The sequence below is a fragment of the Osmerus eperlanus genome, chromosome 6 (assembly GCF_963692335.1).
Source record: "Osmerus eperlanus chromosome 6, fOsmEpe2.1, whole genome shotgun sequence".
Lineage (NCBI taxonomy): Eukaryota > Metazoa > Chordata > Actinopteri > Osmeriformes > Osmeridae > Osmerus > Osmerus eperlanus.
This window is the reverse complement of record NC_085023.1, coordinates 19,250,255-19,272,530: the sequence shown is the minus strand read 5'-3', so window position 1 is coordinate 19,272,530 and position 22,276 is coordinate 19,250,255. Positions and strand designations below refer to the sequence as shown.

General features: G+C 51.4%; 1 protein-coding gene across 1 annotated transcript; it reads left to right on the top strand.

The window, feature by feature from the left end:
• The first annotated feature begins 471 nt into the window (after positions 1 to 471).
• On the top strand, positions 472 to 22,138 carry camkmt (calmodulin-lysine N-methyltransferase). The gene is made up of 7 exons (XM_062464543.1): positions 472 to 563; positions 1,604 to 1,668; positions 3,233 to 3,299; positions 4,995 to 5,069; positions 11,509 to 11,572; positions 15,326 to 15,457; positions 20,762 to 22,138. Exons 1-7 carry the CDS (start codon positions 472 to 474, stop codon positions 20,855 to 20,857), a joined length of 591 nt encoding a protein of 196 aa, XP_062320527.1. The 3' UTR covers positions 20,858 to 22,138.
• Positions 22,139 to 22,276: the final 138 nt, after the last annotated feature.

Genomic DNA, 22,276 nt, shown 5'->3' with positions numbered 1-22,276 from the left:
CGCCATCACCAGCGGCTTCACTAGACCAGCAGCCTTTATCTCCCTGGAGTCAATATCCTGTGTTGTGACATTGCTGGCTGGAGATGGAAACCTTCTCCCTCTCACTCCCCCCCCCCCCCCACCTCTTCGCTCCTCCTTCCTTCACCCCACTCTCTCTCTCCCTCCCCTCCCTCCCTCCCCTCCCTCCCTCCCTCCCCTCTCTCTCTCCCTCCCCTCCCTCCCTCCCTCCCCCGCTCCTTGGCCCTTGTAATCTATTTCCCGTGATTCTCCTTCCTCCAATTCTCGCCCTCATCCTCTCAATTTCCTTTCCCCGCCTCTCTTCCTGTCTTCTCCCCACGACAGGGGACTCCTACTGTAGGTGTTTCTGTGAAAGGGTGACTGTGTCAGGGCCGCCAGATTGGACGTTTCTGTCTGGGTTCCGGTTTTCCCTGTGTGTGTGTGTGTGTGTGTGTGTGTGGGGGGGGGGTTTCTATGGCAGGGTTGCCAGAGTGGGGTCCTGATCTTCTGCTCGGCTGCCCCAGCGATGCCTGCGAGGCTTTCCCTGCGTCTGTCCAGCTGGTGGAGTGGGCAGGCCTCTCTGACCCCCCCCCACAAGGCCCTCTCACCCCCCGGCCCCCTGGCCCCCCCTGCCCCCCCCTGCCCCAGGGACAGAGAGGGGGATGGAGGAAACGGAGAAAGGGGGAAAGAGAGAACGAGAGAGGATGCTGCTGTGTTCACGGCTGCGCTTGTGGGTGTGAATGTGTACTCGGCGCGCGTGTTCGTCTTGCAATACATTTAGGCGATGAAGGCCCCTCCCACATCACACCCGTGTGACCTGCACACACACACACGCGTATGTGTCCGCCAGTGGCGTGCCGCAATCGGACACTCCCGACACACACACACAATAGCACATGCACCGTCACACACACACACGCCCGCACAGCGATAAAGAGAAAGAGTCAAAAGAGAAAAGACAGGTTGGGGGGGGGGGGGAGGGAGATGGGGGGGTTGGAGAGCGCAAACACAAAACACTCGGTCTGCAGTGCAAAGTTATATGAAGGGCATCAGGCAGGCCGAGCGAGCCGAGTGCAGAGTGACAGAGGCGTGCGATGGCTCCGGCTGATAAACACACACCGCCAAATGAAAGACCTCTGTGCTCACCATCATCCCCTGTCACAATGCAATTACTGAACAGAGTGATAGCAAGATAGAGGGGCACTGCTAACCGGAATGATAAAAGTATTGACTGATTTGATGAATGATTAAAATAATGCCAGACATAGAATGAAGGGAGAGGGGTGGGGTGGGGGGGGTGAGAGGAGGGAGGGAGGGAGGGAGGGAAAGACAGAAAGAGGGGGGAGACAGAGAGAGATGGGTGCTTTGTAGATGTGGGGAAGACGCTGTTCGGTTTGTCAGAGGCTGGTCGCTCACACTGGGGGTCTGATGCTTTTATTTAGAATTATTGTGCTCCTTTTCTTTCTGGCTCTCTGCCTCTCTCTCTCTCTCTCTCTCTCTCTCCTCTTCTCTCTCTCTCTCTCTGCCTCTCTCTCTCTCTCTCTCTGCCCTCTCTCTCTCTCTCTCTCTGTTGTCTCATCTAATTTCTCTCTCACTTTGCTTTCAGATTGCCATTTGCTGCTGACGTGAAGGAAGTCCAGCTATCAGATGGGAACGAGAAGGCCATTCAGAGTATCTTTCCCTAGTGTGTGTGTGTGTGTGTGTGGTGTGTGTGTGTGTGTGTGTGTGTGTGGTAGGGTATATGTCACACACACACACACACATACATTCATCTCTGTTCTAACTCACTCAACTCTGGTCAGAACTAGAGTGAGTGACTGCAAAAAAAAAGGAATAATAACAAATATACTCACTTGTCGCAGGTTCAAATCCCCCCTGCACGTCTCTTTAGATAAAAGACTGCCAAATGAAGACATTACATGATGATTACGGACTGATTTATCTAGGACCTAGTGAGAGCTGTCTCCCCTAGCAGAGCTGAAGGTTGGGATTGTTGAAAAGCAAAGTTAACTTTCGAATTTTGTATACAATATGTTCATGGTGGTTAGGTTGAAGGCATGTCAGGGGAGAAAAATGTGGGTCAGTCATAAGTGAGGACACTGTACGACACACACTCACATGAACACACTGTCTGGGGTGGTGACCTTGAATAGCAAACTAAAATCAATGGAAATGTTCCAATAAGTCTGATTGATGAATGTCTCCTGTTGGCCTGTGGAGAACCTGAAGGGCACACACTCACTCACTCACACACACACTCACACACACACACACACACACATGCACACACACAGTCACACATAAACATTTCGCCACGTGATCACTGGCATAAATAACACTGCACACACCTATATAATATAATACACACACAGAAATAATACATTGAGTGCATGCATTTGTGCAGATGTATTTGTGTGTGTGTGTGTGTGTGTGTGTGTGTACCTGTGTATCAGAGGCAGGTGGCTGTTATGGCTGTGTGTAGATTGACCTTTCCCCCCAGTGGTGTGGTACTGATGAGATTACCCTGAGCTCTCATGCTCCTCCGTCTATCATCTACATGCACTTAAACACGCTGACACGTACACACACACACACACACACACACACACACGCACAGGTGTCCTGTTTTAATTTGTGTGTGTGAGAGAGGGAGAGAGAGAGGGCATTGAAGACTTCTTTGATCTAGGATTGGCTCACCATCCATCAGTCCACCCATCCATCCATCTATCTATTTTGCTCTCCTCTCTCTCTCTCTCTCTCTCTCTCTCATCTCTCTCTCTCTCTCCTCTCTCTCTCTCTCTCTCTCTCTCCCCTCTCTCTCTCCCCTCTCTCTCTCTCCCCCTCTCTCTCCTCCTCTCTCCCCTCTCTCTCTCTCTCTCTCTCTCCCCTCTCTCTTCTTCACGCTTCAGATTGGATTTGCCACAGCTCTTTGCCGGTTTAAAAGACAGACAGGAAAATCCTAATTGAATTGCCTTAGAACTGGCCTGGCAGTTTATTAATAGACAACTTGACATGAATCACACCCTGTGTGAGAGACTGTGAGTTTGATGGTGTGTGTGTGTGTGTGTGTGCATGTGTGTAAACGAGCAAGCCAGAAGAGGGGTGGGTGTCTGTTCCTTTGTGGGGGGAAAATCCACCAAGATGTTGTATTACCTGATCCAGTATGCAGATGCTATTAGTCTGTATCCTTTTTACCCCTGAACCATTTGACCTTTGAACCTTGACCCTGCCTCAGATGTGCGAGGGGTCATTGAGAGGAACAGACTGGCCGGGGTGTTCGGCTCCACCAGCGTGTCCAGCAGGTGGAGATGTCTGCACACACACACACCCCCACACACACACACACCTGTCTGGGGTTGGATGGTGAGGCTTTGGTTGGGGTTGGATGGTGAGGCTGGGGCTGGGGTGGGATGGTGAGGCTGGGGCTGGGTTGGATGGTGAGGCTGGGCTGGGGTGGGATGGTGAGGCTGGGGCTGGGGTGGGATGTTGAGGCTGGGGCTGGGGTGGGATGGTGAGGCTGGGGCTGGGGTGGGATGGTGAGGCTGGGGCTGGGGTGGGATGGTGAGGCTGGGGCTGGGGTGGGATGGTGAGGCTGGGGCTGGGGTGGGATGGTGAGGCTGGGGCTGGGGTGGGATGGTGAGGCTGGGGCTGGGGTGGGATGGTGAGGCTGGGGCTGGGGTGGATGGTGAGGCTGGGGCTGGGGTGGGATGGTGAGGCTGGGGCTGGGGTGGGATGGTGAGGCTGGGGCTGGGGTGGGATGGTGAGGCTGGGGCTGGGGTGGGATGGTGAGGCTGGGGCTGGGGTGGGATGGTGAGGCTGGGAAGCTGAGGCTGCATATCTTGATAGAATGGAAGTGTGTGTGTGTGTATGGGGGAGGGGTTTAATGTGTATTAACAGTTATCCATCCAAGCAAAATTGATTGTCCTTAATAGAGAGTCCTCATCCCCGCACACACACGGTCCACTTACTACCTAGGATAAAGGTAGGCTCCTTAAAACAGTAGTATTCACCCACCCCCCCCCCCCCCACAAAAAGATATTTTGTTTAGCTCCCCTAACCCTCCCCATCTCCCTCTCCTCCCATCCCGCTCTCCCATACTTCCCTCTCTTACCTCCCCCCCCCCCCCCGTGTGTATTTACACGGGGGACGATGAAGGGAAAAAGTAAACATATAATTAGACTGCATTACTTTGATTGTTTTCTTTTCAGATTAAGCCTCCTGTCAGAGCGCGACGCTTCGAGAGGGCTGAAGGTCGCTCCTGATTGGCTGAGGGGGGGGGGGGGGGGGGGAAGGAGGGGGCACCGTCGCTCGACTGGGTGAATAAAAGCGGCGGGCCCCCTGCCGGGAGATGAGATTGTATTTCCAAACAAAGACATCACTTTTGTTTACTGGGTGTTAATAATGGCTAATTAATAATCCCTATTCGCCTGTCTGGAGAGCAGAGGCCTGCTTTCTCTTAAGGAGAAGAGAGAGTGATAGAGATGGATGGAGGGAGGGAGGGAGGAGGGATGGATGGATAGATGGCGGGAGGGAGGACAGAAAGTGTGAAGTGTTTAACTGGCTGGAATGGGGGCTGCTGGACACCATACACACCCTTCGCCTGATGAACACACACACACACTCAGCCATCACACGCACACTTTGGTCCGAGTGTGTGTGTGTGTTTGTGGGAGTTGTAGATTAGGTCCATAAGGAACAGGTGGACCCCCCCCGTCTCGATGCTGCCCCCTCCAGGTGGACATGGGTAGCGCCCTCACCCCATCCTGCGCCCCATCCCTCTGTTGACCCAGTGGGTGGGGTCAGCACGTGTGTGTGTGTGTGTGTTGTTTGAGAGCAGGGGTGTTTTTGTCAATTGAACACACACACTGGATCACTGGATGGAAGGAGAGAGGGATGGAGGGCTTATACTGTAGAATTTACATTTTGTATGACTCACCCCTGAACAATTGTATATTTGTGTGTGTGTGTGTGTGTGTGTGTGTGTTTCCTTGCTGCAGAGTGGTGAGGTGGGACTGTGAGACAGACATCACAGCGTTGGAGGGACACTTCGACATCGTAATGTGTGCTGACTGGTAGGTGACCTCTGCTTCCTCCTCTCTCACACACACACACTCTCACACACACACACGCTCTCTCTCTCTTACACACACACACACCTCCCTCCTCAGCCCCAGTGTGTCCACATTCATATTCGTGTTCTGGGGACAGTTATCAGATGCCCCCCCCCCCTCCCCTTTCTGGCCCCCGTGTTAGTTCTCCTACGCTGGCTCCTACAGGCTCCACCATTTTCACCAAATTGATTCTTCTTCATGCTTGGCGTCCCAGCAAATGACTTAGGCAAATTGCAAATAATTATGCCTTGACGAAAGAGGAGAAAGAGAGAGGAAGACAGAGAGAGATAAGAAGAGATAAAGAGAGAGAGAGAGGACGAGCGAGAGAAAGAGAGATGAAGATTAAGTGTGAGTGAGAAAGAGGGTTAAAATAGAGAGAGAGCGAGAGAGAGGAAATGAGAGGAGGCAACTGTGGAGCAACACAAACACCTCAATTAGCGTTTAAGTGACCAAAACACACATCTCTCTCTCTCTGTCTCTCTCTCTCTCTCTCTGTCTCTCTCTCTCTCTCTCTCTCTCTCTCTCTCTCTCTCTCTCTCTGTCTCTCTCTGTGTGTGTCTTTCTCCATCTCCATCTCGCTCTCCTCTTTCTTTCTCTCTCTCCCTCTCTTTCTCTCCCTCCAGGACACCCATCTTCTCTGGGTTCTCCTCGCCCCACTTGTTGAGTGTAGTTGGAACGCAGCATCGCTCCTCACAGTTTACCTACCTGTCTATCTGCCTGTCTACCTGCCTGTCTACCTGCCTGTCTACCTGCCTGTCTATCTGCCTGTCTACCTGCCTGTCTACCTGCCTGTCTACCTGCCTGTATACCTACCTGTATACCTACCTGTCTGTCTGCCTGTCTACCTGCCTGTCTACTTGCCTGTCTACCTGCCTGTCTGTCTACCTGCCTGTCTGTCTACCTGCCTGTCTACCTGCCTGTATACCTACCTGTCTATCTGCCTGTCTACCTGCCTGTCTACTTGCCTGTCTACCTGCCTGTCTGTCTACCTGCCTGTCTACCTGCCTGTCTAACTACCTACCTATCTACCTGCCTGTCTACCTGTCTGTCTAGTTTACGAGGGAAAGCACTCTTTCACTCTCTCTCCTCTCTCTCCTCTCTCTCTCTCTCTCTGTCTCTCTTTCTTTCTCTCTCTCTCTTCTCTCTCTCTCTCTTTCTCTCTCTCTCTCTTTCTCTCTCTCTCTCTCTCTTCTCTCTCTCTTTCCTACTCTTTCCTACTCTTTCCTCTCTCTCAAACAAACACACTGAAGAGTGACTGCAGCACTTGACTCCCAGATCCGTTCTGCTGCAGTGTGAATCCAGGGTGTGTGTGAGTGTGAGTGTGAGTGTGAGTGTGAGTGTGTGTGTGAGTGTGAGTGTGAGTGTGTGAGTGAGTGTGTGTGTGTGTGAGTGAGTCAGTGCAGCGTGTCCATCTGAAAGCTATGATAGCTTTATGAGCTGTGTGATAAGTGGGGCATTAGCAGAGTTAGCATTATTTTAATGTCAGAGTTATTATTGGTAATGGCCAGGTGAAATGAACAGTGTTGCATAGGTGTAATAAGGGATGCTTCACTGCGCAGCACTGTATGTACCCTGGGTGTATGCATATATCTGTGTGTGTGTGTGTGTGTGTGTGTGAGGAGGAGCCTGATAGGTGTGTATGTGGCGGTAGATAATCCTTATCCCTGAGCCTAAGGTACTATATGTAGGTACATGTTTTTCAGCGTACCTGTGTGTGTGTGTGTGTGTAAGTGTGTGTGGGGTGTGTGTGTGGGGTGTGTGTGTGTGGGGCGTGTGTGTGTGTGTGATGCGCCTACCGAACGGTGTGTAATTGACTGCGTCTCCGACGGAGAGTGATGGCTGTGCGATTAACGAGCACACCAGCATGACGATCAGCGGAGAAAAGGTCAACAGCCACACTTCTGCACCAATTAATTATAGTCTTTCAGACAATGGAGCCACTGTAGACAGCCAGCCCTGGACGAGAATATGGAGACCTCGCACTGTCACACACACACACACTGTCACATACACACACATGCATGGATTTGCACTCTCACATGCACAGATCACCTTACATGCCGGAAGTTTTTGCTCACATGCTCCCTCTCTCTTACTCACACACACACACGCTCTCACACACACACACATGCTCACACACTGGCTATGCTGGCATGTGTACTGAACAGTGCCATGACTGGTCTTGTGAGCTGGGATTCCTGCAGAGGGATTGTGGGTAGTGGAGGCTTGGCGGGGACACCAGCATGTCTGCGCCTCTAAGCTGCCCATGTGTGGGCCTGGAGATAAAGCCCTTTGTCTGTCTGTGTGTGTGTGTGTGTGTGTGTGTGTGTGTGTGTGTGTGTGTGTGTGTGTGTGTGTGTGTGTGTGTGGGGTGTGTGGGGTGTGTGGGGTGTGTGGGGTGTGTGTGTGTGTGTGTGTGTGTGTGTGTGGGGTGTGTGGGGTGTGTGGGGTGTGTGGGGTGTGTGTGTGTGTGTGTGTGTGTGTGGGGTGTGTGGGGTGTGTGGGGTGTGTGGGGTGTGTGGGGTGTGTGTGTGTGTGTGTGTGAAGCACGCGTGCCATCCCCATGTCTTTTGTGTATGTCGTGACGCACACACACATATTTCTGCATTTGACTTCGACGTCGATTAGCTTCGATGTCGCTAATCACATTTAGCACGTTTGGTTTTGTGACGGCGTAGCGTGAGCGTGTCCAGCGCACGTCGGACTGGGCTGTGCGTGCGTCCGGTCTGCTCACACACGTGCACCCTGGAGGTTTTGGGGCGAGGCTTACATTCGGAGAAATCCCTTTCATTTCGCAAAAAGCATGACATGGGCAGGCCACCGCAAAGAGAATTAGCGATGAGCACTTAACGAATAACACAATAGAGCAACCTGGATGGAAAGTCAAACACAAAAACAAGAAGCCCCGTCCCGGAAAGGGAGGGCTCATGCTCTTTAATCGTCAATAACGTCAATCATCTGATTAGCGTAAGCAGCTAAGCAACACCATATGATTTTGCTGCACTCATTTGGTAAATGCCTTCTCTTTGGGCCCCTGTGTTTCCTGCGGGTCTCACTGAACAGATGAAGTTAATGCTGCTGGGATTAGAGTAGATTTACTACGGAAGTCCACCCTCACCCCGGACAAACACACGCACGCCCTCCCGAGCTCTGCTGTCCAGATTACGCCACACGCAGCATATGGGTAACTCTAGATAATTCCAGGTGGGTTTAACCTCAGCCTCTCATTCTCAGACCTGCCCAAAATAACCCAGACTAGCAGCTATTATCCTGGACAGGCCCCCCCTCCGACGGACAGCTTAACCTCTCTCTAACTCTCACCCCCTGTTTCTGCTTTCACCATGTCATCCTATTAAGTGTGTGAGGCCTGGTTGTTTGGGACAACGGTGTGTGTGTGTGCAGGTCAGTGTTCCTGTGTAATGCTCTTCTACGTGTTGCTGTTGTCAGAGGGCTGAGGTCGTCCCGTCGTCTAGGGAACAGTGCCTCGGAATGGTCCAGAATGTCCAGAACCCTTCGGTGATGTAACATCGCACACATAACACACTCTAGAGCTCTATTTGCAGGTCTCACACACATGCTCACACACGCAGGTCACTCAGGGATGTAAGTGTGAACTAAAGGGGCAAACATTGTCTCATTCTTTTCCTCCCTGGTGAGTAGTACAGGGGATGTGAACCCGTGTACAGATGACCCCCAGGGCCACGTGCTCAGGACCCGCTGGTAATATGGAGATCAGATATCAGTGGCTGCTGAGGCAGGGGGAGTCAGAGGAAGTGTCTAGGAGCAGGGTAACAGGGCGGGGTGCCCGTCTCACAAGTGACTAGGGGGCAAAGAAAGGGCAGACAGCCAACCGGTCGACACCTTGCCCCCCCACCCACCCCCCACCCCTTCCACACCCCTTTAGCCGACTGGGCCCCCTCATTGTTCTGTCCTGACCCCTCCCCGCCCAGAACATGGCAGGTCAGCAGTGGAACACAGAGTGAGACTGATTGGGGGTGGGGGTGAAAGGTCGTGACCCCAGCGTGTGTTAGGGGAGGGGGCCGTGTCTATGTTGGTCGTGTGATGTGCTGGGGTCTCTCTGGGTTTAAGGGATGACCTCATGGAAACGTGACATCACAGTGGCTCAAAGGTGGACGTTCGCTTCCTCTAACAGGCTGCACGCGACCACTCACACACACACTCACACACACACACAGACAGAAAGAGCTGAATGCTCAAGCTGGGCAGGTTTTGCTATTTTCTTTGTTATCTAAATCAAGTGTATCTGTGTTTTGATTGTTTTCCAGGCGCTGTGGTCTAGGAGCTGGGCTCAGGGGAGGACAGGGTTTAAAAATCCCTGGCAGGCTAACACACTAGCAGGCAGGTAGGCAGGCAGGCATAAAGGCAGGCGGGAAGACAGGCAGACAGACAGACAGGCAGGCAGGCAGGCAGGCGGACACACACACAGGCAGGCAGGACAGAGATGCAGGACCATGCTGTGCGCTGCACCACTCCACAGAACCGTTTCCTCCTCCAGGACACATTTGCATATAGAAGGTCATCAGCTGACGTGATTGGAAAGTTGTTTTTTGATCCAGCTTCTGTTACTGCTGTCCAGCCAGTCAGTTTGTCTGAATTATAATACATCTGACCTGTATTGTTACATTTTAGTCTAATTACTTTACACTCATTTGTGATAATACTGATCCTGGACGAGGCTATTGTGTTGTAGTTTGACTGATGGCTGTCTTGGGTGTGGTCAGGGTGAGATAAGGGAAGATGAGATATGTGTGTGTGTGTGTGTATGAGAGAGTGTGAGAGTGAGTGTGTGTGTGGGGGGGGTATTGAATGAAGCCTTGGTGTAGGTGTGTGTGTGCGTGTGAGAGTGGGTGTGTGTAAGTGTGTGTGAAGGGGATTGAATGAAGCCCTGCCCAGCATGTGTCTGATCTGATGGAGAGTGCGTTACCAGGGTGATGACCGTGGGCAACGAGGCATGCATGAGCTCAGGTCTGTTTCCCCCTTCTCATCTCCTGCTCAGTGACATTCCTGTCACCAAGCTTCCTGCTGACACACAAACACACACACCGGCACCTTAACGCACATACACATGCACTCTCACACAATTTACCTCCATTAGTCACATTTGTACACACTTCCTATCTCTCTCTCACTCTCACTCACTCTCTCTCTCCCTCTCTATATCTCTCTCTCTCACACACACACACACACACACACACAGACACTCACACACTCCCCCCCCACACACACACACACCAGCTTGTCTATTCAAGTCTCAGTTTGCTCCTGTAGCAGTCATCTGAACACTAGAGTGTGTGTGTGTGTGCAGGTGTGTGTGTGTGTGTGCAGGTGTGTGTGCAGGTGTGTGGTGTGTGTGCAGGTGTGTGTGTGTGCAGGTGTGTGTGTGTGTGTGCAGGTGTGTGTGCAGGTGTGTGTGCAGGTGTGTGTGCAGGTGTGTGTGTGTGTGTGTGTGTGTGTGTGTGCAGGTGTGTGTGTGTGTGTGTGTGCAGTGTGTGTGTGCAGGTGTGTGTGCAGGTGTGTGTGTGTGTGTGCAGGTGTGTGCAGGTGTGTGTGTGCAGGTGTGTGTGTGATGTCGTCAGGCCTGTGAGAGGATCAGACTTCCTCTCCCGTCCTGCCCTGCTCGCTGCCCTACTCTGCAGCTCCCCTCATCAGATAGCAGTAATTGCAGCATAATGACTCTAGACACAGGATAAGCCCGATGAGCCATATATACCTGCAAAACAGTCCCCAGTTATTCAGACAGCCTACTCATCCTCCTCTCTCACTATCGCTTCTTCCATCTGTCCAACGCTTATCTCCCACGCTTGTTCTAACTTATTTTTATGTGAACGTTCAGGTTGTAAAGATTAGAGTAACATGCTTTTATCGCTATGTTTGATTGATGTGTTTTTCTCGAACATAATGCATCTGTAGTACATCTTTTATGCGAGGAAATATCAAGGCAGGGATTAATTGTGAGTTTGAGTTATTAGTTTTGAAACTGTCCAGGTGTTTTATTTTTCTTTATTTTTCTGTGTGTGTGTGTGGGGTGTGTGTGTGTGTGTGTGGGGGGGTGTAAAGTAAACATTGTTTAATATGTATGATGATATCTCTGTATGTCTTGGTCGCTGCATATTTTTTGCTCGGCATGTGGAAAACAGAGTGAGGAGAATCCTGACAAAACACACAGAAGAAAGAATCTTATTCATGCAGATTGTTTTTTCCCTCACTCAGTTTGTGGTTTTATTTGTAAACAAATAAAAATAAATGGCTCCGCTGGTTTATCTTGAACCACTATCGCTAGAATGCATTCTAATCTCCTTCTAATCTCCTTGTCTCTCCCTTTCTCTCTATCTCTCTCTCCCTCTCAATCTCTCTCCCCCTCCCTCTTCACCCCTCCCAGCTTGTTTCTGGACCAGTACAGAGGCTGCCTGGTTGATGCAATAAGGAGATTACTGCGACCCGACGTAAGTGTGTGTTCCACTGCCCCCCTCCTCTCTCTCTCTCTCTCTCTCTCTCTCTCTCTCTCTCTCTCTCTCTCTCTCTCTCTCTCTCTCTCTCTCTCGCTCTCTCTCACACACACACAAACACACACACACGCCCACACCCCTTTTCTCTCTCCAGTAATTAGTTGTCACCCAGTCAGACAGACAGTAATGGAATGGCAGGATTAATATCATGTAATACTTTAATACTTATTATGTGAAACTTGTCGTCTAATCTATTTGATGCTTTCCCCTCCGGCTAATCATGAAGAGAAGAAACTTCTCCTATTGGCCTCCATGATAAGACCCCATGCTGCAAATGCATGAGTGAGGGAGCGAGATAGAAAGAGAGAGAGAGAAAGAAAGAGAGAGTGAAAACGCTTCACAGATAGTGTGAGATTTTCTATTTATCTCAGGGGGCTGTTTCAAGTGTGTGTGTATGTGTGTGTTATCAAAAGAGGCCAAGGGGGCTATGGAGCGTATAGAGAGGGGGTGTGGAGAGGGGGGGTAGAGAGGGAGGGTGGAGAGGGATGGGGTGTATGGATTTGCTGACAAGGTGACAGTGGGGGAAAGGGGGGGGGGGGGGGGAGGGGGAAGTCCTTATGTATTTATTGAGACCAGGGGGGCCTGTTCCTACATCTCTGTTTGGGGTCACAGCTAGCACGTCATCCCATCCTGACCCCCTCTGACGGCCAGGTGACAGCTAGCACATTACATTTACATTACATTACATTTATTCATTTAGCAGATGCTTTTATCCAAAGCGACTTCCAAGAGAGAGCTTTACAAAGTGCATATCACTGATCATAACAACAAGATAGCCACAAAAACATTGCGAGTAGCCAAAACATGAAGCACACATTGTGAACAACCAAAGTAAGTGCCAAAGGGAAGAACCATAAGAGCATGTAGTTAAACAAGTTACAATTAAACAATATGAACCGCTATAAGTGCAAGTGTACCTGTGGAAAAAACAAGCAACAATAATAAAAACTATATCACAGCGAGTACAAAAATTTTAAATCAGTTACCACTAACCACAAGAGCAACAAGTCTCTAAGCAAGAGTCATTGTGATCCTTGAGGAAACTAACATCGGGTCAAGCGAACCATTCCTAAGTACCGTTGTACTCCCACATCATCCTATCCTGAACCCCTCTGAAGGCCAGGTGACAGCCAGCACATCATCCTATCCTGACCCCCTCTGAAGGCCAGGTGACAGCTAGCACATCATCCTATCCTGAACCCCTCTGATGGCCAGGTGACAGCTAGCACATCATCCTATCCTGACCCCCTCTGAAGGCCAGGTGACAGCCAGCACATCATCCTATCCTGAACCCCCGCTCTCGGACGCTGAGGTGGACTGTGTTGGTTACCTCGTACGCCCCGACTCCAACTCATCACAGACCTTTCAAGGGATGAGCCCCAGTGAATCCTAACCTCTAGATCGAGAGATTGAGACAGATTGCCTGCTGTGTTCACAGCAGCGCACAATGGATAAATACTTTAATCAGATTGACAAATCAATTAATTTCCTAATGACTGTAATTGTTTGTTGTTGTTGGAGGGGAAACATCACGACTGGGCTGTTGGACGAGTTAGACTGGATGTTTTTGGGCTGTTGTTGTGTTTTTGGTGAGGGGGGAGAACTGCAGAAAGAGAGAGAGAGCTACAGAGAGAGAGAGAGAGCTACAGAGAGAGAGAGAGAGAGAGAGAGAGCTACAGAGAGAGAGAGAGAGCTACAGAGAGAGAGAGAGAGAGAGAGAGAGAGAGAGCTACAGAGAGAGAGAGAGAGCTACAGAGAGAGAGAGAGAGCTACAGAGAGAGAGAGAGAGAGAGAGAGAGAGAGCTACAGAGAGAGAGAGAGAGCTACAGAGAGAGAGAGAGAGCTACAGAGAGAGAGAGAGAGCTACAGAGAGAGAGAGAGCTACAGAGAGAGAGAGAGAGAGAGAGAGAGCTACAGAGAGAGAGAGAGAGAGACAGAGAGAGAGAGAGAGCTACAGAGAGAGAGAGAGAGCTACAGAGAGAGAGAGAGAGCTACAGAGAGAGAGAGAGCTACAGAGAGAGAGAGAGCTACAGAGAGAGAGAGAGCTACAGAGAGAGAGAGAGAGAGAGAGCTACAGAGAGAGAGAGAGAGAGAGAGAGAGCTACAGAGAGAGAGAGAGAGAGAGCTACAGAGAGAGAGAGAGAGAGCTACAGAGAGAGAGAGAGCTACAGAGAGAGAGAGAGAGAGAGAGCTACAGAGAGAGAGCTACAGAGAGAGAGAGAGAGCTACAGAGAGAGAGAGAGAGCTACAGAGAGAGAGAGAGCTACAGAGAGAGAGAGAGAGAGAGAGCTACAGAGAGAGAGAGAGAGCTACAGAGAGAGAGAGAGCTACAGAGAGAGAGAGAGAGAGAGAGCTACAGAGAGAGAGAGAGAGAGAGAGAGCTACAGAGAGAGAGAGAGAGAGAGAGCTACAGAGAGAGAGAGAGAGAGCTACAGAGAGAGAGAGAGAGAGAGAGCTACAGAGAGAGAGAGAGAGAGAGAGAGCTACAGAGAGAGAGAGAGAGAGAGAGAGAGAGAGAGAGCTACAGAGAGAGAGAGAGAGAGAGAGAGAGAGAGAGCTACAGAGAGAGAGAGAGAGCTACAGAGAGAGAGAGAGAGAGCTACAGAGAGAGAGAGAGAGAGAGAGAGCTACAGAGAGAGAGAGAGAGAGCTACAGAGAGAGAGAGAGAGAGAGAGAGAGAGAGAGAGAGCTACAGAGAGAGAGAGAGAGAGAGAGAGAGAGCTACAGAGAGATAGAGAGAGAGCTACAGAGAGAGAGAGAGAGAGAGAGAGAGAGCTACAGAGAGAGAGAGAGAGAGCTACAGGAGAGAGAGAGAGAGAGCTACAGAGAGAGAGAGAGAGAGAGAGGAGAGAGAGAGAGAGAGCTACAGAGAGAGAGAGAGAGAGAGAGAGAGAGCTACAGAGAGATAGAGAGAGAGAGAGAGCTACAGAGAGAGAGAGAGAGAGAGAGATGAGAGAGCTACAGAGAGAGAGAGAGAGAGAGAGAGCTACAGAGAGAGCTAGAGAGAGAGAGAGAGAGAGAGAGAGCTACAGAGAGAGCTACAGAGAGAGCTACAGAGAGAGCTACAGAGAGAGAGAGAGAGAGAGAGAGAGAGAGAGAGCTACAGAGAGAGAGAGAGAGAGAGAGAGAGCTACAGAGAGAGAGAGAGAGAGAGAGAGAGAGCTACAGAGAGAGAGAGCCCATTTTCCAGAGGAAAGCAGCTGTTGGAAGGAGATCATCCTTCTGTTTTTCTGCTGTTCTGTTTGTTTCGTGCGCTGCTTGTCTCTCTGTCTGTCTCCCTTCCATTCTCATTTAATTAAAACAATAATTATGATCAAAATATGAAATAATATTTAAAGCCGAAGGATTTCAAAGAAACTTTGAACCTGTGCATAATCCTCTTAGCTGTGCTGGTCTGGCTGTGCTGCCTGCTCTAGAAAAGTGTGGATGCGTTTCAAGCATTGATTGGATTAGTCCAGCTTTAATCTTTTTGTTTGTTATCTAATATAATACCTGGGAGAAATCAATAGAATGGAATCATACAGCTGGCCACTCGTGGGGAGGGTGTGCATGCGTGGGACGGCCGGGATAGCAAACTGAACAAGAGGAAGATCAGAAATTCCCTCATTTAAAGCCCATAAGTGTACATATATCCTAATGTTCTCCCCTCCCCCCCCCCCCCCCCCCCCCCCCACACGCACGCACACACAGGGGACGGCGCTGGTGTTCGCCCCCGTGCGAGGAGACACCCTGGCTGAGTTCTGTCACCTGGCAGAAGGGGCGGGGCTCTACGTCCGGCGCTACGACAAGTATGATGAAGACGTTTGGGATGTCCACCTGAAGGTACACTCACCTGCCTGTCTGACACTCTCACCTGTCTGTCTGACACTCTCACCTGTCTGTCTGACACACTCACCTGTCTGTCTGACACTCTCATCTGTCTGCCTGACACACTCACCTGTCTGTCTGACACTCACCTGTCTGTCTGACACTCTCACCTGTCAGTCTGACATTTTCACCTGTCTCTATGAAAATCTCACCTGTCTCTCTGACACTCTCACCTGTCTGTCTGACACTCTCACCTGTCTGACACTCTCACCTGTCTCTCTGACACTCTCACCTATCTGTCTGACACTCTCACTTGTCTGTCTGACACACTCACTTGTCTGTCTGACACTCTCACCTGTCTGTCTGCTAAGCTCACCTGTCTGGCTGTTCTAAAGTTTACTCCTCTATAACACTTCAAGAAGTCTGTTTCCTGCTCTGTTTAGAGACAAAATTCACTTAGATTACTGAAAGACGAAGGCTAATTCTTGTTTTAGCAATAACAATCATGCAACATTTTTACAGTTTGAATCTTTTAGCTGCACCCAACGATTACTACTAAAACCTGATCAGTGACTTTAATACATACTGTACATTTACACAAGTACACTGAGAATCAGTGCTGGAGAAAGCATGCGCGTGCGTGTGTGTAGACCCCAGGCTCTTAACAATCCCTCCTGAAAAGAAGTCTGTGAATGTGTTCGACCAGTAGAAGTGTAGAGCAGAGAGCTAGGAACAAGAGAGGGCACGGGAAGTGGTCGAGAGAGGAGGAGTGAGGGAGCAGGGGAGAGGAGGTAGAGAGAGATGGACGGAGGAAAAGGTAGAGTGAGAGAGAGATGGAGGCAGCGCTAAGAGCAGTGGTGTCTAGCTGGTTAACGAAAGCGCCAGGCAGTGGGTGGCGCGAGCGGGGGGAGGCGGGTCGTTGGGGGGGGGGGGGGAGGGGCAGGTGGGGGGGGGGGGGGGGGGGGGCTGGTGGGCAGAGCCCATTAGACTGCCTGCGCCCGTGACAATTGTCCCGCCCACAGAGAGGAAATGGCACTGACAGCAGGAAACACTTGCTTTATGTGTCTGTCTCTTTCTCTCTTTACCCACCACTCCTACATCTCTCTCTCTTTCTCTCTCCTTCTCTCACTCTTTCTCTCTCCTTCTCTCTCTTTCTCTTTCCTTCTCTCTGTCTTTCTCTCTCCTTCTCTCTCTCTTTCTCTCTCCTTCTCTCCGTCTTGCCGAGTCTCTCTCTTTTTTTAACACCGCTCAAGCGGTGTGTGTTTATAGGTGTGTGTGTGTAAGTGTGTGTGTGTGTGTGTACATGGGTGTGTGTTTATAGGTGTGTGTGTGTAGGTGTAAGTGTGTGTGTGCGTGTGTGCGTGCGTGCGTATGTGTGCGTGTGTGTGTGTGTGTGTGTGTGAGTGAGAAAGCGTGAGTGGTCCCTGGCTCCGCAGTCACACTGAGCTCCGCCCCAGGCTCTGTCAAGTGGCCACTCTGTGGGCGAGTAAGAAGCTGTCGCTCTGCTCCCCCCTTCCCCAAACCCCTCCACCTCTACCCACCCTCCTTCTCCCTCACCTAGGCATTCAGTCAGTCACTCACCCAGTCAGGCAGTCAGTCAGTCTATCATTCAGCCTGTCTGTCAGACAGTCAGACAGTCAGACAGACAGACAGTCAGCCAGTTAGCCAGTAAGGCAATACAAAGCAGTAAACTCTAATACCAAAGTCAGTAGAAAGGAGATACCAGAGAGAGCCACAGTAGTGAAAGTGTGACAGTGAACCAGAGCGGCCTCCACTTAGTCTCCATTAGCCGTAGGGATTAGCTGGAAGGGCGGGGCAGGCTGGGTTGGGTTGGGTTTCCCAACAATCAGCAGCCTGGTGCTAGGATTGGTCCTGCAGGTGTGGGCAGGGGTCAGAGGTCACCAGGTAATTACCACCTGATGGATTCGCGAGTGAATTAATGAACGACGGCCTTACCTCTCCAGGTCTCTCTCTCACACAGACGCGCTCTCAAACGCACAATGACAGCATCTCTCTCGCACACAGTTAATCGCCCTGTGTCTCGTTCACGTGTGCACGCGCGTGCGCAGGGCCTCTCTGTCTTTCTCCATCCTGTATTGTGTGTCCTTGATGTACCTGGAGGCTGCTGGGGTCTTTGTGTGAGCGGGACCTCCTAGGGTGTCCCTGTGTCGGTAATGATGCCAGCCAGCAGGGCCGCAGGAGCTGAGTCAAGTGTCCCTCTCTCATGGGCTTTGTGCAATTACTCAGAGCTGTGTGTGTGTATGTGTGTGGTTGTGTGTGTGTGCGTGTATTGGATTCGGTGTGTGTGCGTCTATGTGTGTGTGTGTGTGTGTGTGTGTGTGTGTGTGGAGGGATACTGTGTGTGTTTGCAAGCGTGTGTGGGTCACGTTTGCAACCAAGAAAACCGCCTGGTTGCTTTGCTCACCCTCTCGCCCCACCACCCCGACCGCAAACACACACACACACAGCGAGGTGTGTGTGTAGAGGAGGGTCAGTCGGATATGAGTGCTGGCTGAAGTGGCCTGCTGGTATCAGAAGGTGATTAACCCTGCTCTGCTTATCTTCTGATGAACACTCAGCCCCCTGTGTGTCCCACCATCACACACACACACACACACACACACACACAGACACACACACACACAGACACACACACAGACACACACACACAGACACACACACACACACACACAGACACACACACAGACACACACACACACACAGACACACACACACACACACACAGACACACACACACACACAGACACACACACACACAAATGGCTAAGAATGATATCACCGCCAGCAGATGACTGCATCTCTCACACACATGAGCACAAATACACATACACCAGACACACCACAGGCTAGACATCAGACACACACACACACATTTCAAGCCCTTTCTTTATCCCAGAATGATCTGAATTAGTGACGTTGCGACGGTCGTGTTCAGTTTCTCCGTGCTGGAGAGACACGGCCCAGCACAGAGAAAGGCTTAAATGCGTTATACGAACGTTATACGAACGTTATACGAACGTTATACGAACGTTATACGAACGTTATACGAACGTTATACGAACGTTATACGAAGGTGACAAGGAGGCTGTGGCGCGCGGCGTCTGCTCTCGTGCGCCTGCTCGGGTGTTTCCCAACAAAGAGAAAAAAGGAGCGGGAGAGAGAGGGGTTGGAAGACTCCCCAAGTCTGCGTTCCCCCCCCCCCCCCCCCCCCTGTGTGTCCGGCAGGATGAGCCGCTCTCAGCAGTGTGGAGATGGCAGGGCGCGTGGAGATGGCAGGGCATGTGCGCGGCGGCGGGCTGGGTGGGTGTGATCCTCTTATCCCCACTGTTCTGGAATAGAGCAGGAGCAGCTGGAGGACTGGAAGGAGCCTGATAATGCCACTGTTTCTCTGGCCGCCCGTCTTAATCTTGTTACTCAAACGCTTGTGAAGAGAGTCATGAATTTTAATTTTTGAAACCCCCCCTCCCCGTACACACACACGCGGCGTGCCTCTCGTGTGTTAACCCCTCTGTGTTCGGCTGTCCGTTCTCACAGATGCCTGGCTAGCCCCTGCTCACTCCGATAAAAAATTTAAACATGCCGACTCTCTCTTTCTGTTTCTATCCATCCCTTCTCTCCCTTCTCACCTCTCCAGCTCTCTCTGCTTAAGCTCCCCCACACCTCCCTCTATCTCTTTTTCCGTAAAAACCCTATCCCTCCCTCTCTTCTCCCTCCCTCCCCCTCCCTCCCTCTCTTCTCCCTCCCCCTCCCTCCCTCTCTTCTCCCTCCCTCCCTCCCTCCCTCCCTCTCTTCTCCCTGTCTTCTCCCTCCCTCCATCCCTCCCTCTCCCTCCCTCCCTCCCTCCATCCCTCCATCCCTCCCTCTCTTCTCCCTCCCTCCCTCCGTCTCCCTCCCTCCCCACTTCATCCTTAGTCCTCTGTTTCTCCCACAGAGAACCCCAGACATCCTGTTCATCCCTCTCTTTCTCTCTCTCTCTCTCTTTCTCTCTGTCCACTTGCTCTCTCTGTCACCTCTCCCGTTTTCTCTCCTCTCTCTCGCTCGGCGAAAAAGGTGAGGAATGAGGGAAGGGCAGGGGAGAGCGAGAAAAGGGAGAGAAAGCAGGCAGGGGCAAAAGTGGCAATGAAATAAATGGCTTGCATCTTGGCAGGGGCGCGGTTAAAAAGCGTAAGACCCGATTTACCCAGCCACCCATGAAGCTGATTAGCAGCCTGTGATCAGGAGGAACAGCTTTGCTTGTTAAACTTTTCACCTCTGCGAGCTCTACCAACCCCCACCCCCTCTGCCCCCTCCACCCCCACCCCCTCTGCCCCCTCTGCCCCCTCCGCCCCCACCCCCTCGCATGGCAGTCCTCTCAACCCCCCGCCCCCAGCCCTCTGGAAGATTTAAATGTGAATGTGCACGGGTCCCTGCAGCGGGCTTAGAGTCGGACGGGTGGACCCCCCTTCACACCATCCCCCCCACTCCCCGCTTAGGGATAGGGGTCGGGGGTTCAACCACCGGGCCGGTGCGTGGAGGGGTGGGCCGAGAGATAACACACATCAAGGGCAGGGGGGGGGGAGAGGGGGCAGGGGGGGGGAGAGCAGGGGGACAGACAGCTAATCTGTCCTTTCGGAATCAGGAGAGTGAGACCAAGGGAGGGAGATGGACAGGGAGAAGGTAGAGGGGAGAGAGAGAGGGAGGGAGGGAGAGGGAGGAAAGTTTGCCACTGTGAGATCCTGACTTGCAGTGGTCAAGGCAGGTACAGAAATAACCTTATGCAAGATAAGGATCTAGCTATGACCTTCTGTTCTATTCTCCAGGGCAAGCAGGTTTCTCGGAAGTGTGAACCTGTCATCAGTGTTTTGTGTTTTTCAGGGGCCTAGTTTACCTAAACGGATTTCACATTTCCCCACTGAACTCACTTTCCTAAGTACTTGCCCGAGGGCACACCTCACAGCGAGCTGATTGGCTGAGACAGGGCCCGGATCCAGCAACTGTGATGCCAAGTCCTCTCAGATGGGCAGCGAGGGGTGAGGGTGTGGGGGGGGGGGGGCACTGGGCATGCCGACCAGGAGTCTTGGTGTGCCCCAGGGTGTGTGTGTCTGTGCATGAGGGACAGAGTGTGAGCCAGTCTTTTAATACCTCTTTCACCCACGGTTTTAGATGGCGTTTTAAAAGTGATTTTAAACCCAACAAAAACCTGCGTGGCACACAAGTAGGGCTGTTCTGTTCTGACGTCTTGGAAAGTGTTAATGGCACTTTGAATCCGAGTACATGGATGAAATCATCTCGAATGTTGTGTGTGTGTGTGTGTTTCAGATGCTGGGCGAAGGGAAGGAGGCATACGATGAGAACATCCACTACCCCGTCCTCATCACCCTGACCCGCACCGCGGCACCAGCATACCTGCTCTGAGAACCTGTCTGTCTGTCCATCTGTCTCCGTCCATCCGTCCGTCAGTCTATATGTCCGTCCATCCATGCCTCCATCCATCCATTCCAGATCCAAACCCTACAGGAGAACAGCTGAAGTGTTCTAGTATTTTGAAGTATCCTGATTCACATTGTACCTCTCTCTCTCACACACACACACACCACACACACACACCTGTCGTCATGGCTCCCAGATGGTGCGCCAGCTCTCTCTAAACTCCCCTCACCTCCAGTCACGTGCCAGAAAAGACATGAAGAAGTATTTCGACCAGGGTCACCCACCACCCACCACACACTCTCCATACCCTCATGCCAAACAGTCTACTGGGATATACCCAGCCCTCCATCCCCTCCTCCCTCCCACCCCAGGGCCCCGCTGTGCCGCCCAGTGCACCAATTTCAGTGCCACCCTGTCCCTGGCTCCTGTCCTGCTTGGCTGGACTGGGACGTTATGACAGGGCCTCAGGGGGAAATGGGGACTGTTACTTTTCTCTGCGTGTTTTTAAACGCGCATGCGTGCGCGTGTGTGTCTCGCACACTACTCTAATTCCATTCCTGCTATGGGCAGGAATGTGGATTACATGGACAACAAAGAGAATGTGTTTATAGAAGTGTGTGTATGACTGTGTGTGTCTGGGTGTTACACCTCCAGCTGTGGCATTAGCCCTTTGAAGTATTCAGAAATAACTTTTAATATATATATATCTATCTTTTTTTGTTGGTGAGGGGATGTGAACATTGTGGTTATCGGTCCAGTATGTGTGTGTTTGGTTCAGTTAGCGTGGGCTGTTGGCTTTGTGTGGGCGAGTCGGATCTCTCTGCTCTCGTGTGACCATGTTACTGTGCAAAACAAGAAAGTGTGCGATGTGCATAAGCTGCTATCAGGCTTCCGTCACCGCCTCAGTGGACCAGGGGAAGACGCACGGCCTGCGGTACACATCCAGAGCCTCCGAATCCTGCTCTCCCGTCCATGTGCAAAGATATGCCAATAATGTATTGATATACATACACTATAGCCATATTGTACCGGATCTGTTTCTAGCCTCTAGGATGGTCTAGTGTTCTCTAGTGTGGTTCTGGAGGTTGTAGACAGACGGTCGCTGGGTGTGTATTACGTACCAAAGGCTGAGGTTTCTTCAGAGCTGAATGTCGTTCTGCGCTCCACTGTGAAACATACCTCTCACTCTTTATCAGCCAAACCTCCGTTTAAGACCTCCGACGTGAACACCATGTGACAGACGTGAACACCATGTGACAGACGTGAACACCATATGACAGACGTGAACACCATGTGGCAGACGTGAACACCATGTGACAGACGTGAACACCATGTGACAGACGTGAACACCATGTGGCAGACGTGAACACCATGTGACAGACGTGAACACCATGTGACAGACGT

Coding starts and splice junctions, on each gene's coding strand:
- camkmt (XM_062464543.1), top strand. CDS start 472: ATGGCAGGGTTGCCAGAGTGGGGTCCTGATCTTCTGCTCGGCTGCCCC. Junction 564..1,603: donor GCGTCTGTCCAGCTGGTGGA/GTGGGCAGGCCT, acceptor CTTTGCTTTCAG/ATTGCCATTTGCTGCTGACG. Junction 11,573..15,325: donor GGAGATTACTGCGACCCGAC/GTAAGTGTGTGT, acceptor ACGCACACACAG/GGGACGGCGCTGGTGTTCGC.